The following is a 17,412-nucleotide window of genomic DNA, read 5'->3' on the forward strand; positions in this document are numbered from 1 at the left end:
ACAAATAGACAAAACAGAAGAGCCAAAGGTCTTCTTGGAGCAACGTGGCACTCTGTGTGGCCGAGAACCCCATCCCTGCTGCCCTCCCCCAGAGGCTCATGGGAATCATTCATCACCATTGCACGAAATCGTGCTGTTGCAGCTTCCCACCCTGGGGTACTGAGAGTTTTCAGTGAAAGTGGCGTAATTGCAAATCAGCGCTTGCAGCCGCCAGTCCACCTGAGTCTTCCACGTGTCATTCCCAGTGATAATTCCTAATCTAACTCTCCCTGCTCCTGTTCCCAGCCCCCTCATCTATAGGCCCCCTGCTTAGTTTTTGTTTTCAAAATGATGTGGACCTACTGCTTTCAAAGGTTCTCCCAGGGCCTCTCCCACACCGCTTATTTTACATATACTTCATTGTTGATAATTTAAGTCAGACCATTCCAAACATACCTTTCAAGTCCGATAAAAGTGCACCTGGGGCTTCCCTGGTGGCGCAGTGGTTGGGAGTCCGCCTGCCCATGCAGGGGACACGGGTTCGTGCCCCGGTCCGGCAAGATCCCACGTGCTGCGGAGCGGCTGGGCCCGTGAGCCATGGCCGCTGAGCCTGCGCGTCTGGAGCCTGTGCTCCGCACTGGGAGAGGCCGCGGCAGTGAGAGGCCCGCGTACCGCAAAAAAAAAAAAAAAAAAAAGTGCACCTAACTCTTTGTGTCTTACACCAACAGACTGAAAGACAAAAACTTAATTTTTAAAAAAATGACATGGGTTCTTGCTCTCAAAACCCCCATACTTAAAGATAAGGGTCTAGATATGGTGTACAAAGAAGACAACTGAATATAAACTGTATATTATCTGTACTGTTGTCAAGGGTTTGTTGTTTTGTTGTTGTCTGGGAATTACCAAAGATTTAATTTTTCGACCTAATCTTTATTCAAAAAATTTAATGGGGATGCCAGTCACTTCTGATTTATTCTTATTTTAAAGTGCTTTGTGGATGATCTAAATAACTCTTTTTACTAAGGGCTGACCATGAGGGGATAGATTTAAAACTTCTGGGGAGCCACAACCCCCACAGAAGTACACAGTGTCAAGAGGAAGTAAACTCTGATAATCTGGACAGAGAATGGAAGGGAGGAACTTCCAACAGCCTGGTTCCAGCGACTCAGCATGAGCTGCCCACCCATCTCATATGTGAGGCCATCTGCTAGGAGCTTTTGGAAAAGAGAAGGACAAGTAACATACAAAAGGAAACACACAAGCAGGAGTCAGCTTCGTGATACTTAAAACTCAAAGGAAACTTCTAACTCATCGTTTTTCCTCTTTACTGTTTTCTGGATTATAAAAAAGAATACTCACTTCTCTGGAGAAGCCCAACATTATAGAAAGGTGACTTAAAAGATGTAGAGTTTCCCCATAATCCCACTCTACGACTTTATATGTAACTTTAAAATGTTTTATTACCTCCGAGTACGTTTTCCTATGAAAAGACTAATATACATAAATGTCTTTAAAACAAACAAATTGCATCACGCCATATGTTTTATCCTTCACCTAACGTTTATCTGGCTGGTGTGCAGTGATGTCTGTTACAAACATGTTCCCTGAAAACCTAGTGTTTTTTTTGGTAAAGCTAGTTTTTATAGCAAAACAGTAATAAGAAAATAAGAACAATAATAAATATTACCAAGTCAATACATCAGTACAGTCATTAGGAAAAAAATTAATACAAAATGTTATTTTTTTAAAGGCAACTGGGAGGAAAGAGGAAATATTTGGCATTAATTGGTCACATTGTTAATTCTGAAAAGTATGTCTGCCTGAAACAGTTCAAGGTTTCCTCAATAACCTTGCAGCAGCACTACATTCTGGCTAAAACACACAAGAGGAAAACAGATCTCAGAAGTATTTTGCTGACTTTTATAATTGGCTTTGGTATTAAGTTCTTGTATCAGACACTAAAATTTGAATTTTAAAAAAAACCCAAACAATTCTTCATATTGGCACTTAAGAGCAAAAATCCTTTGACCTATGTTATCTCCTTGCTCTACTCAGACAGCATGACAGGTAGGGGAGACGGAGAGTAACGCTCTTCCCGTTTTAGACATGAGGCACGCGAGGCTCAGCATCCAGGATACTAAGACCACAGAGCGAATAACCTGGTAGAAACCTAAACCTGGGGTCCTCATTGAAACCTCAGGGCTCTTTCCACTTCCACATGTGCCTGCTAATACTAAGGAAATCAGCTGCTTTCATTTTGCCAGAACTTCTATTGCTATGGTACAGGCTATAAGAGTAAGATGAAAGTGAAAAGCGTCTTTAAACAGGGGGAGGAGGGAAAAAGAACTGAGATGCAACAAAGGTGTCCACTTTCTTTTACATCTGAAGACCAAAAAGAATGACTGATACATTATTATGAAATACACACCATCCCAATGAAAGGAGAGTCATTACTTCCAAATGATAATGTCGTCATTCCAAAAACATCGTATGAGTCCAGCCAGAGATAACAAGTCCAGAGTCGAACTGTCACCCCTCCTCTCTTGTGTCCATGGTAAACATCACTAAATGATCACCACACTCACCCCCACTCAATCCAGACATGGCCTCAGAATCCTGCCGCATAGAAATCCAGGGTACAACGCTGTCGACCAACCGAAATCGGTAACTCAGATGAAACTCTAGTCTCTGCCTCTGGAAATGGAGAGTTGAGGCCCATTACTAATAAGGGGTCTCTAAAACCTGCTTATTTTTGCAGCTTAAAAAGAATCTTCTCAACATAGCTTGAATTATACCACATCTCTTTCATCAAAACAGATTATTTGTGTAACTGAGGTAACAGAGATTTCAAATTGACACAAACAGGTTTTACTTCTCAGGAGGATAATTGCCACAGAATTTTTTCCTCTCCTCTGCTGAGTGTGGTCCATGGCTATCAGTCACTACAGAGGACAACAGCATAGCCTCATGTGTTTATTTTTAATGTCACCCCCAAATGGCTTGTGCATATCTCTGCCTGTTGAGCAATAATAGGTTTCCTGCATACAGTTACACAAGAAATACCGAGACTTTCTTACGCCATAATGAAAGAAAAATGTAATTACAAAATCACCTACTTTAGAGCACATTTTTCCTCCCAAAATCAAACCAAAAATAATATAGAAATATTTTAAACAATGTTCATCAACAATTTTTACTTCACTGATAACATCTAAGCAAAGATCAGAGTTTTGATTCAAAAGAAGAAAGTACATTCATCACTATTTCAAAAGGGATTCCTCTAGGAGTTGCAAATCTTCAAAGAAGGAGGAGAAACTTAAGCATGCAGACTTGGACTGGAATAAGAGGTACTGATACAGGCATAGTTTTCAAAATATATAAAAGGACGAACAGAGAAACAGAAGGAGAGAGGTGTGTTGTTGATGATGATAATGTTGTGTGTGTATCTGCATATTTCCATTTTCTAGCTCTGTCTGCTGAGAGTGCCTAGAAACAATGAAACCTCAATTATAACCTCGTATAATTATATATGATCACCCTAGCACCCATATTTTGGTTTCTAAATGCCACTCACTCTTCACTCAATGGAGTTAGAGCTACTTGGAAAAAGAGCTGATTCTAGGGCTGGGGCAAGGAGACCACAAGATGAGCCTGGGACATCTCATGGTGCCACAAAGTAAGGAAGTGCTCAGAAACTGATGGAAACATGAGAAAAGGACAGAGGTACTAGCTTGAAAGAGCGCCTTCTGGCCCAAACTGGCCAAGGTGACCACCAAATTATAAGAATCCATGAGTCCATACTGAAACAGACAGACAGACACATGGAGATAGGCAGAAAAAAACAGGGAGGAAAAGAACACTTCTTCTTACAACTCATAAACATAGAAGGATGTACTTAGTAAATCACCATTTGTCAACCATTATAATAATAATAGTCAAGTAAAATCCATAAGTGGGTGCTAAACCAGTGTATGAGAGTTTGAGTCGTGGCAAGATATTTCCACAGCCTCAAAGTATCCCCCCACCCTCCCCGACAGGATACAAGACAAAGGAGAAACCAATACCTTTACAGCAGAGAGACGTGGCAGATAAGACTTTAACCAAGCAGCCCAAGTTAACATCACTAATAAAGGGACAAAGTGGCATCGTGTGACCCCCGACAGGATGCGCTGAGAAGGACACACTATCACTTCTTTGGTATTCCTGCCCAAAATGTATGGCCTGAATCCGTACTCATGAGGAAACATCAGACAAACCCAAACTGAGAGACGTTACACAAAAGACCTAGTTTGTGTTCTTCGAAAACATCAGTAGCATGTAAGACAAAATACTTGAGCCACTGCTCTAAAGGAAAGGAAATCACGAACGATGCCAACTCAGTAAAACCTATGATCTGCGGTTTTCTCTTGCTATCAAGGACACTGTACGGATTATTAGAAATCTGACTACATTCTGTAGATGAGACAATAGGGCCCTACCAATATTAATTTCCTGACTTAGATAAATGGATTGTAGTTATGTAAGAGAAGGTCTTACTCCTAAAAAAAAATACACACTGATGTATTTAGGAATAGGGGTAGAGAGAGAAAGGGATAAAGTAAACGTATTAGATGTTAGTGCTGGGGGAATCTGGGTAAAGCCTGTACAGGAATTCATTAATGCAAGCCTGAAATTACGTCAAGACAAAAAGTTAACAGAAGAAAAAGAGCGTCTTCCTTTTTCTAAAACTAAATGCTTTTGCAGGTGAATTCACATGCCACTCTGCCATTTTAGTTGCTGGGAGAACATTATCTTCACTAACAAATAGTAAAATCTTGCTTTACCAGGTAGCCTAGCTCGGGAAGGGAAGGCAGTGTTAATCCGTTCTAGTCAACCCTGTAACCCAGCCTTTTTAGCAATGACAAACAAAACAGAGAATGACTGATGTACACAAAAGCCACTGAGCTTACAGACCTTCTGTGACCACATGCTTGGGTCTTCAAACCCTAACACTCCCAAGATGAACACGTATTTACAGAGGATTGTACAAAACAAAGGTTAGTGGCAAAAGAGGGCTTCACTCCCTGCCTGCACTGCACTCGGAGAATAGCATTTACTATCTCAAAGCAGAAGAGGACATTGCATTTAGCCCAGACAACTGTCACAGAAATTCACTTACCGCCAAATGAGAGACGAGTACAATGCAAGAACGAGCTTCTGAGCAACGCACCTCGCATCATAAGGTTGGGAACAAGACAAACCTCTACCCCAGTCATTCTCCCCGGGGTCCTTATCATAACCCGAGGTACTGCTGAAAATCTATGGAAGCATTTTTCATTGTCACAAGGATTGGGGTGGGGACCAAGGATGCTAGAAACCCTAAACGCACAGAGTCTTGGGCAATGAAGAATTATTGGGCTTCCTGAATAACCATCCCGTATCCTGCCAGACATTAGTAAAGGTAAAGTGACAAACTTTTTATAATTACCTGAGGGTACACCCTAACTCTGTTTTACATATGAACCCTGAGGGGTTTTTTGTTTTGTTTTGTTTTTGCAATTTCAATGCATACAGATTACACACCGATGTTCACAGCAGTATTATTCACCACAGTGTAAAGATGGAAGCACACCAAATGTCCATCGATGGATGAATGGATAAACACAATGTGGTATATACTTCTATACATACAATGGAATAGTATTCAGCTTGAAAAAAGATGGAATTCTGACACATGCTACAAGTCCACAGATGACTGCGCAGGCCATCATGCTAAGTGAAATGGGCCAGACACAGAAAGATAAATACTGTATGATTCCACTTATGTGGGGCACCTAGAGTAGTCAAATGCATAGAAACAGAAAACAGAAGGATGGCAGCCAGGAGCTGGGGGAAGGGGAGGAGGGGTGGGTTAACGGCTACAGTTGCAGTTTGGGAAGACAAAAAAGTTCTGGAGATGCCTGGCGGTGATGGTTGCACGATAAAGTACTTAATGCCCCAGAAAAGTACACTTACAAATGGTTAAAATTTTATGTTACGTATATTTTACCACAAATTTTAAAAAATACACACACACACACACAGAGAGATGTGTGTAAATCAAAGGAAGACTGTATTTAATTGTGCCGTATCTTAACCACAATCTGTTCACCACCGTGGAAAGTCCAATCGTGGACGGCGATGCTGCTTGTGGTGCCAAACTCCACAGCACCGCCTTCCTGGACCAGCAACTTCTGTCGCCGGTGCACCGTGCCGAGACCACAAGGACATGCCAGCGTCTGGCAACAAACATCACAGTGTCTTCTAATGCGGCTGTGCCCGAGCGTTTACATACCGATACATACATTTTATTATAAATGATCTTCCTGTTACTTTTCTATTAATGTCAGTATATAGGTTCTACCATTAGGTGTGCATTAGGTATACAAATACTATTTATGAATTTCGTTTCATGAGTATTGATGGCATTTCACAATATTTCTGATAAAAAACGAGGCGAGTGTGCTTGGCTCCGATGTGGGTGAGAACTACAGCTCCGGTCTCAGGGAACAAAGAGCGGTAGGAACACAGTAACCGTTAACAACTCTGCACTGAGGACGAGATTTAGTCAGTCTCTATGGATTTAATATAAGCTTCCTTTTGCCAGGATGAAAGTTTTTATGGTGAAAATCTAGTGGGAGTTTGCTCACTCCTCTGAAAAGGAAGAAATATGGAGGAAAACTAGAAAGCCGTTGACTCTTCTTAGTGAACCCACGTGCACACTTAAAATAATCAAATTCATGCCTGGTAATAAACTCAGATACAGACAAGGTGAACAGGAGAACATCGTTTTCAGGCATGGGAATCACTGTATCATGTCAAAAGAGATTAGGATTTGACGGAGAAGGGCACGGGGTGTCAATTGCAATTACACATATGTTGTTTCTCTATTGTGATCATCCTTCTTTCCATCTCAACACTGGGACATGATTAATATTTTACATACTGTCCAAAAGGGGAATGTGACTCACCAGAAACCGTACTAAATGTTTCAAACACAGATCCCCCTTTGCCAAGAGAAAATCCTGCCCAGCTGTACATTTCTCATTTGCAAAACGTAAGAGCAATGAAATTCCATTACTTACAGAAACTGGCTGTTCCACCAAACCCTTGGCAATGGAAGCTGTACTTATCTTTTGGAACAATGGTCTCAAAAAATGTATTCTCGGGTTTCCCTGGTGGTGCAGTGGTTGAGAATCCGCCTGCCAATGCAGGGGACACGGGTTCGAGCCCTGGTCTGGGAAGATCCCACATGCCACGGAGCAACTGGGCCCGTGAGCCACAACTACTGAGCCTGCGCTCTGCAACAAGAGAGGCCGCGATAGTGAGAGGCCCGCGCACCGCGATGAAGAGTGGCCCCCGCTTGCCACAACCAGAGAAAGCCCTCGCACAGAAACAAAGACCCAACACGGCAAAAATAAATAAATAAATTTATTTATTTATTTTAAAAAAAATGTATTCTCTCTTTCTTGAAAAAAAAGACAGTAAGGATGCATTTGAGCTCGTGAAAAAGCATCTTGCCCAAGCAAATTCCTGGTAGGGAAAATCCACCCCCCTGACCGGGGAAATATGAAGATTGACCCTAAAACGTGCAGCAAAAAGATCTCCAAGTTTAAGAACCCTTCAAAAAGTCAAGAGGGATGTAGCAGTATTAATGATGTCCTTAAAACAAAATCAAGTATCCTTTTTTTTTTTAATAAAAACGTCCCATCTCATTTTTTTTTTTAAGATTTGGGGGTAGGAGTTTATTAACTAATTAATTTATTTTTGCTGCGTTGGGTCTTCATTTCTGTGCGAGGGCTTTCTCTAGTGTGGCAAGCGGGGGCCACTCTTCATCGCGGTGCGCGGGCCTCTCCCTATCGCGGCCTCTCGTTGCAGACCACAGGCTCCAGACGCGCAGGCTTCAGTAGGTGTGGCTCACGGGCCCAGTTGCTCCGCGGCATGTGGGATCCTCCCAGACCAGTGCTCGAACCCGTGTCCCCTGCATTGGCAGGCAGATTCTCAACCACTGCGCCACCACGGAAGCCCCCAAGGATCCTTTTAATATGTAAACTGTCACACTGCATCCACTCTTTCAGAAAAGTAACTCTTATACCCTAACTCGTTCAGTTTGTTTTCTTGGAGAGATATAACCGTCTGTTCCCCTAAGGATATAAATTGACCCGAAGTGTACTGCTTTGCACATTGCAGAATTCATCCAAATGAGACCAGAAAAGCGAGACTCTGTCCTCCTCTCCCCAATGCTCCCTCCCCCGGAAGCACATGGCCACATTCCGGCGGGTTACGGGAACTTCCCTCGTGGCTCATCCCATGGTCAGAGTTCCCACTCGGTCCAAGGTTTGAAAGAGACCACACATATACTCAAGAAATATAGATGCTATGCAAATGTGTGTTTGGAACATAAAACATCCGGTGGTCACAGTGCCATTTTTCCAGTTTCCTGTTTCATGTGCTATATTATGGCTACGGCCCATGGGTGAGTTTCTTACGGGCTTCAACAACTCATCCTGGATTCTCGTATTTAATTTTTTCCTCATAGGAGAGCCAACAAATTGAGCCCATGTATATATATATAATTTACCCATTAAAAGAGCAATCAACATAGTCAAAACCACCAGCAAAATATAGTCATTTGTATCAAACTTTGCAACAGGAGCCCACACAAGCAGGCCATGAATCACTCTTTCCCTTTCAGCAACTCGGAGCACGCTAGGACACAGTGTGACCCTATTCCAAAGTGTCCTGTGGCGGGGCGGAGGGAGCTACCTACCTCCCCCGGTGAAAATCTACAAAGCCCCTAAGTAAAAGTTGAAAATGATGAGTGAAAATTGAAAACGAGGAAGTCGGTGATGAGACGAGTGACCATCCTGAATATCAACCTTTGCCTGCACGTCCCCGGACAATCAACTAGTACAAGTGACAACAGGCAGAAAAGACACGCATAAAAGAGGGATATGTAGAAATAACTGTGTGCCGTGAGCTCTGAGGACGTTAGAGTGATTCCGAAGCTGACACAATGATCCCCTCCCTGGTCACCGATCCGAACAGAGTCACCATTTGCACCACAGGGACTGCTCATCTGGTTCTAACTAACACACGACTCCCCAGTGGTTTTCACACGAAGCTCTAACGGAAGAACGCAAAACAGATGCGCGGCCGCGTGGCAAGAGCCAAATCGTGAATAAGCCACTCGTAATCTGGCTTCTCTGCACTGAACGTGAACAAAGGCTTAAGAGCGAGGCAATCAGCACCCAGTCCGGTCCCACACCCTCGGAGAGGTCTGACTCCTGCGCCTCCAGAGTCCAAGCTGAGGCCTCCCTGCCCCACCGAGCACCCTGCCTTGAACCGGATGAAGACGGGATGCCATTCGGCCTACGGAAGACCCTGGCGGTGTCCACATACCTCGATAATCCTGTCGTGGATTTGCAGGCCTCCGTCCTTGGCTGCAGGTCCACTGTCGACTATTTTGGATACAAAGATTCCTTCAGTGGACGATCCATCTTGGTTGTCCTTTGGGTTAAAAGAAACACACACGTGAACGCTAGGCATTAAGTCGGTCATGAAAAGCAAGCTTACACTCTTAAAACAGTAATGGGTTCTTGCTGCCGGCACAAGTGGCAAGGGGGTAAAAGCCAGCTGTCTCCCCCGATTTCTGTTTTAAACTAAAAGTAACGTGATAAAATAAGTCAAGCCGTACCAAAAGGTATAAAATGATAAGCCCCTGCCGTCTCTAACCCACTGTCCTTCCACCCCTTCACTGCATCGAGTGGCAGTTTATCCACCCTTTCCAAAACACTTTAATGTATTTCTTTCTTTCTTAGACACAGAAATGGGATTATGCTCCCCACGTTCTTGGGGTGCCTGGTTGCAGATTCTCCACCATCAGGCCCACTGTCTACCTCACTCCCTTAAGTGTCTGGACAGTAACCCCACACAGGGATAATGAGCACTGTTTACAGTTGTTGCTATTAGAGACTGTGTCACCTCTAATTCCCTTCTATCTGTGTTCTGAAATATCTTTGCTAGTATGTATCGGGGCAAATCCCTAGCAATGGAACTGCTGGGTCAAAGGGTACGTGTATTTGATAGACGTCGCCAAACTATCCTTCAGAGAGCTTGTACTTACAGCTCATTAGACAGAGTGTATTCTCATATCCCCACAAGCACAGAGTATTATAAAACTTTTAAATATCCAAGAATCTGATGGTGAAAACAGGCGTTTTATCTTTGTTCTGATTTGCATCAGAAAAGCCCACCACGACCCCTCCCCCTTCCTAATAAATTCTGATCTCCAATCTTCTTGAATTCCTTTAGATCTTTCAAAGTCCAGACTGAAACTTTCTGGGAAAGAAGACAGCTCCATGCTCAAAGTCCTCCCTTTATTTAAAATCAAAAAGCTCCAACTCATAAAAAAAAAAACCCTCACAGCTTGTTCATGAACTTCTTTCCAAATAGCACTGGGATGAATGCTCTCCAAGTGTGTGGATTAAATTTCTCGTGATTAACAGATGGATTTATAACTGCAATGGCAAAAGCATGTGTTGTTTCCAAACAAAAAGCATTTGGGAAGTAAGTTCAGGATGTTCCACAAAAACTCCAAAATCTACCATCATGGCAATTTCCCTGACATAACGCCATAAGAAGATCTACTTCACTACTTATTTCTCTACATGCAAATACATCAAAATTCCATTTGTTAAAAAAAAATTATGAAAATACAACATTTTCCTCTTTAAACTGCAAAACAAAAACAAACCTATATTCTAAAGGAGGAGAGACATGGCTTTGAAGTGGCTCCATCTACCCCTTGAAGTGTAACAGTAGTAACCAAGGGTGGGAAAATGCACATTCTCTACCTCTTCTCTCCCCTCCCATCCCCGCTTCTCACAAAGACACACACACACACACACACACACACTACATAATGTTATAGATATGATTCAAAAGACACCAAAATCACAAGCAAAAATGAACCTTAAGTGTTTTTCCCAACATTTATCCCCACAAGACAAAGATAAGTCTCTCACTGCCATCTGGATTCTATCAACACTCTTCCAAGAGAGAAGGGTCTGCAAGTCTGTGGGTGTTGTGCTGGATCAACCGGTCCCCAAAGGCACCCCTGGCCAGCATCACAGCACTCCGCTCAGGCCTTCACTGTCTGAATTTCTATGAGGCTCCTTTCTCTCTCACAGCCACTACTGATGATGCACGACTCCCAAGGCATCTGTGTAGCTCCCTACGGGCCTATATCAGATACAAAGCAGTGCAACAGCTTCTATTTACTGAACACACATTAGGTACCAAGTACGTAGTGAGCATACTCTGTCCGCCATTTAGTCCTCATAATAACCACAACTGGTATGTAATATTATTACCCATTTCATAGATGGAAAAAATCTGAGACAGAGAGGTTAAGTAACCTACTTAAGGTCACACAGCTAAAAAGTGGCATAGGTCACTTTCAAACTAAGGATAGGTTGATTCTCTTATACAAGCTCTAAGTGCAATGCTGTCTCCCATTGAGAAAAGTCTCAAAAATCCACATGAATTCCAACATTCCAGGCTATGGGAATATTCCACTAGAGGAACCTGAAGAGTCTCAATGGACCACAAAGGATTTATGGACAAGCTTGACTTCCCTAAGGGATGATGTCAATATATCAAATGAAAACAGATCTGTGTTTACTCTGATTTAACTGTTTTGCATTTCTTGGCTGGGGAGGAAGGGGGGAAAAAAGGGGATGGGATTTGGGCTTTGGCTTGTTTTTCAGAAAAATACATCGTACACAAGTCATTTTTCTTAAGGAGCATCAGAAAGTCCAAGCAAAAATCAGAGAGGAACAGGCAAGAGCAAACACCGCAACTGAGCTTAAATAAAGACAGTGGTAGGGGATGGTAACAGAATTCAAAAAATACAGAAAGCACAAAATAAAAAAAAACCAATCAAGCCCGTCGCTGATAGCGAGACTTTTCTCTTAAGAGCCATCTCTTTAGTCTTTGTTTGTTGGCTCCTCTCCTAACACATTTTAAGGTAGAGCTATGCACGAAGGTGAACCAAGATGAATTAGGATTTGTTTGCTTTTGTTGGCTTGAGAAACAGAAAAATGAAAGGGACTGTTTTCATCCCAGGGGTGCCTGACAATGAAGTATATTTGCCAAAGGCTGAAGGGAAAGGTCTGATACACCAAACTGGGGGCTGTTTCTTTAGGGATACGAGCACTCATGAATGGGTGATGTGATTTTGCTAAGAGCATCACGTACTGCATCATGCAATGAAAAGCCTTATGTCAGAGCCCCCGGCTGGGCTTACGTCACAACCCAACCAAGCATCCAACACAGGAATTCCTTGGGAAACACACACGTCATCCGCACAGCGTTCTACTTCCAGTAACCGACAATGAGTGCGCATTGTTGCTTATGCTGGCTTTTTAGCATGTTCTCAATGACCTGCCAGATTTCCAGGCAACAGTGAAGAATCCATTTAGGTTTCCCTTTGCTGTTTCTGCTAATCAGGACAAGTTTTTAAAAACACAACGGCAAACACATGCATATGGAATTCAATCTTCCTCCCCAGGGCCATGCATGGAGTTCTTGCAAAAAGACCACATAAACTGAGAACACTTTTGAACGCTACAAAATTGAGTCTGGTTTGTGCTTAAATCACTTTTTTTAAAGGAAAAAGAAAATGACCTAAAACATGTTCTTTGGTAAGTCTGAGAAAAAAAAAAAAAACCAACAACTGCATTCTAGTGAGGCTGGAAGCATCCTTTCACCCCTGGGGAGGTGCAGAAACTAAACACCATCTTTTCGGGCTTTCCCATAGTCGGCTGCCCAACAATTGTCAAGCCGTAGGCTTGCCTCTCTATTTCAGGCATTTTGCAAACAACAGGCTCCCTTCTTCTATATACGCTTTGGTGTGTGCAGAAGAGATCTTCCTAGTTTGGGCGCTTTTGGCTGCAGAAACTTCTAAAACATCTAAAAGTGAAATGCATCTTCGCTTACGGTAGTTGTTTCTTAAAACTGGTAATGATGGGTATGGAGAGGAGGAATAAAAATTATGAACAAAAACCAAGTACAGGGCTTCCCTGGTGGCGCAGTGGTTGAGAGTCCGCCTGCCGATGCAGGGGACGCGGGTTCGTGCCCCGGTCCGGGAAGATCCCACATGCCGCCGAGCGGCTGGGCCCGTGAGCCATGGCTGCTGAGCCTGCGCGTCTGGAGCCTGTGCTCCGCAACGGGAGAGGCCACAACAGTGAGAGGCCCGCCTACCGCAAAAAAACAACAAAAAAAACCATACAGTCAACTCTCTGTTATTTGTGCCAAACAGCAAAAGACGTTCTTGATGGTAAGTTGGAGAACTTGGGTCTGTCCGGTCCTGGTGTTTCCTAGGGACAATTACTGAGCCAGTCAAGCCCCAGTTGGCTCCCTCACGCCCTCCCAGGGCTGGAGAGCCTGACCCCTGGCAGCAAGAACTGAATCAGAGTAGCAGCGGGACATGCCACCTAGGATCTGAGTCAACTGGAAAGAGGGGAAAGTGAAAAGTCCCAGCCTGACACAGTGTTAGTTTCCTTTTTTTTTTTTTTTTTTAAAATGGGTGTCAGGAAAACCCTGCTGGGATTTTTGTTTGTTTTTTATAAATTTATTTTATTTATTTATTTTTGGCTGCGTTGGGTCTTTGTTGCTGCGCACGGGCTTTCTCTAGTTGCAGCGAGCGGGGGCTACGCTTCGTTGCGGTGCGCGGGCTTCTCATTGCGGTGGCTTCTCTTGCTGCGGAGCACAGGCTCTAGGCACGTGGGCTTCAGTAGTTGTGGCACGCGGGCTCAACAGCTGTGGCTCACGGGCTCTAAAGCGCAGGCTCGGTAGTTGTGGCGCATGGGCTTAGTTGCCCCGCGGCATGTGGGATCCTCCCGGACCAGGGCTCAAACCCACGTCCCCTGCATTGGCAGGCGGATTCCTAACCAGTGCGCCACCAGGGAAGCCCACAATGTTAGTTTCTTAAGAAACCCCTCGAGACGATGGGAGGAACACAAGGGTGTGTGTGCAGTGCTGGGGCCCAGCCAAGTGGGACCGGCCCCTACCCCTGCCCACCTTCATTCTCCTCATTGTCTAGAAGTGTGCTTTTTAAAGTATGTTTTATAAGGCAGATAATGTATTAGTTCATCATTTTAATGACTACGTATCACCTACAACTAAGCTGTCACTTCTTGCAATAAACGGTGTGGAAGTTTCTTGCAAGAAACTGTGGCCTTGGCTAAAAGCAAAGGGAATTTAATCATAACCCGCCTCTGCTTCTCCAGCCTCCTTCTGACCACTTCCTGCCACCCCTCAACTCTGTTGCTGTCCTTGTCTGGGCTTCCCTGGGTCCGTCCACTTTCTTTTAGCTCAGTGGTCTTCAAAGATGGGTACGTGCAATGCAACACATTGGAATGACAAAAAAGCATTTTAAAAATCATATTCATATTTTAACTTCGTAATTTAAAATGACTCTTGCATGTAACTTTTATAAGACAGGTAACATTGGTTCAGTAGTCAATATATTTATAATCTGTAGCTAACTAAATATGCTCAATATATATATATATTTTTAAAGTTAAGACTGCTCAAATGTATAAATGTATTATATATGGACCCTCTGATCTAGCAAACTCCTACTTATCCTTCGGAACCCAGCTCCAATGGCCCTGCCCCAGGACGCCTCCTTCCCTACGGCTAATGGACCCCCCACTCCACCGTCCCCAGGCATCTTTAGCTGGACCCAGGCACAGCGTGTATCAGTGAGAACAGTGCTTTCCTCTCCTAACTCATCAGTTCCTCCATCTGGACTTGAGCTCTATGAAGGCGGGGGCAAACATTAACCACAGCTGGATGGCTGACATCTTCTTATCCTTTAGGATTTGCCTTAATATCCCTTCCTCTCTTTCCTGATTACTCTAGCCAATGATGGCCGTTGCTCCTTGGTAGCTACCACATGCCATCCTCCCACTTTTTACCCTTCATTGTACTTCTCCCATCTGTAATTACTGTATCTACTTGTTTCTTGCCCAGTATCACCCAGGACATAAACTCAATGACCACAGGGACCCAGTCTCCCTGGCCAGTATCTCCAAGCCCCTAGCAAACAGCCTGTGTTCAATACTTATTTGTTGAATGAGTGAATCTGATTTTCTTTTTCCTTCCCTTGACAATTTTCCTTCAAAGCTAACAAACAAGGAGAGGGTCAGCCCCAAAAAAGAACAAGAGATGACACATACTCGGGCAATCGTGAAAGGTGAGATCCCAAAACACATCCTCTGCCGCACCCTTCCCCCCCAAGCCCTCTTAGCAGACATTTTCTTTGCAATTAAATTGACAGATTTGAATTCAGTCTCTCCTTTCTGGAGGAGGAGATCATGATGAATGGCGTGAACAGCTCCAGAGGGAAGAAAGAGCATGGGATGCACGATGCCACAAATGGGGGAACTGCCCCTGACTGATGAAGGGCAGACAGAGCAGAAGCCCCGATCACATGGCCAGCCTCAGAGCCCCCACTCTAGCAAAGTCACTCCGTGCAACTGCACGCGTCTCACGCGACGTGCCTCAGCTCAACTGCAACCCAACCAGACACGCATCCCCAAAGCTAAACGGCTAAGATGAGCTACTGTATGACTAGGACAATGCTACATTAGGAGATCACAATGAAATAAAAATCCCCCAAACGGAACCACTTCGCTGTGCAGCTGAAACTAACACAACATTATGAATCAACTATGCTTCAATAAAAAAATAATAAAAATCCCTGAGCATGAAGACGTTAGATACACAACGAACTCTAATAAGAGCAGAATGAAGTGACCAAGGTTTCCTACCCCTCGCCCCCCAAACCCTGACCCCTCTTCCACCTGCATTAGGGACAAGAAAAACCCATTTCAGCAATTAACATACCACACACGGCCGGCCACCGATAATATTGAATCCCAGGGAGCCGGAGTCCCGATGCAGGACAAGAGTCAGGCTTTTTGTTTCTTCACCCTGCAGGGAACAAATGAGTTCAAAATTTTATTTACAAACAGCGAAAAAAATGGGAGGAATTTTCTTTCTATCTAAGTGGACTCATGGGCTGCTGAGCGTTAAAAATCCTATGTCTCTAGGGAAGTTTAACCAGGGAGCACTTTGGGGGCCCATGATGAAACTCTGTCCTGTGCTGAAGAGGTTACAAACATTTCTTGATACCATCTAACCCTGGGGCAGTCACTTAAGAACGTTTGGAGATGTCCAGACACGTGGAATGAATATTTTCTCTCAGTGACACCTTGGTCTGCAAACGCATCTTTCCTATGGCCAGCCCAGCGCCAGCTGGCTCTCTAGATGACTACTGTCTGTCTGTTTCTCAACCACTGTCAACAGCAGCATTCACGTTATGTCATGAAAGATTCCAACAGCAATCCCCTCGGAAGTCTGGGTGTACATACGGCCCATCAACAGTCATCTGTGTTTGGGAGACTTGGGGGGAAAATAGCTCTTGAAAAGTCAGATGCAAGCATGGGTGGGAAAAAGAAAAATCCTGAATCTTACTGAAAAGGGGGGAGGGGGCATTTTCACAAAGTAATGACTGTCCAGTCCTGAGGGGATGCAGAGTGTTCAACAGAAAACACTCTGTTTAAGGTGGGGGGGGGGGTCTACGTGAGCCCCTTTAAATCAACCAAGCAGAAATGGCCCCAGCAGGTCTCAGAGGCGCAACGTTCAACAGTCAAACAGGATGGAGATGCCAGGGCACCCCAACTAACACTCTCAAGTAACAGACAGATAAATAAAAATAGATTTAACCTTCTGCGCAAACTATCACTTAATAGGCTTAGACATAAATATTAAACTTGCTGATACACCTCTGAAACAGTTCCAACTACCTGAATGGTATGCAAAACTCCACATGTACTGGCTATAAATTTACAATTGCTTCACTCCTGTTTTCTGTTTAAACAGGGTATCATTTAAATGCGGTATGGTTTTTCACGCTTCTCAAAAACAGCACTGACAGCTCATCACAAAGAGGTTTTATTTTGATATTTATTGCTTCCTGATGAAACCTGCGCTTTCTACTTCTGCTGGGGAAATAAATGGCAACATTTGAATGACATGAATGCAAATATCTTATTCGACCTCCACGGTGGCAAAGAAAACCACTCTTGCCGACTGTGCAGTGCCCAGTGGTTTTTCTGGAGCACTAATTCATTTATTGCTATAGTTGTCAATGTAAAACACTGTTCCATATTTGGCGAGGAAAACCGTACGTAACACAGCCACACACACACACACTAAAGACTAATGGGTCTCAGGGACTTCCCTGGTGGTCCAGCGGTCAAGAATCCATGCTCCCAATTCAGGGGGCACAGGTTCAACCCCTGTTCAGGGAACTAAGATCCCACATGCTGGGCAGGGCAC

General features: G+C 43.9%; 1 protein-coding gene across 1 annotated transcript in view; it reads right to left on the bottom strand.

Annotated features, from left to right (window-relative positions):
• The window catches only part of PDZRN3 (PDZ domain containing ring finger 3), a 247,439-nt gene that overhangs the window by 215,238 nt on the left and 14,789 nt on the right, over positions 1 to 17,412 (bottom strand). Inside the window, exons 2-3 of the mRNA XM_079933478.1 lie at positions 15,916 to 16,002; positions 9,400 to 9,507 (exon numbers count right to left, since the gene is read on the bottom strand). Coding sequence (XP_079789604.1) covers positions 9,400 to 9,507; positions 15,916 to 16,002 — 195 coding nt within the window. The remainder of the gene's footprint in view (positions 1 to 9,399; positions 9,508 to 15,915; positions 16,003 to 17,412) is intronic.

This window comes from Stenella coeruleoalba (assembly GCF_951394435.1).
Source record: "Stenella coeruleoalba genome assembly, chromosome: 10".
NCBI lineage: Eukaryota > Metazoa > Chordata > Mammalia > Artiodactyla > Delphinidae > Stenella > Stenella coeruleoalba.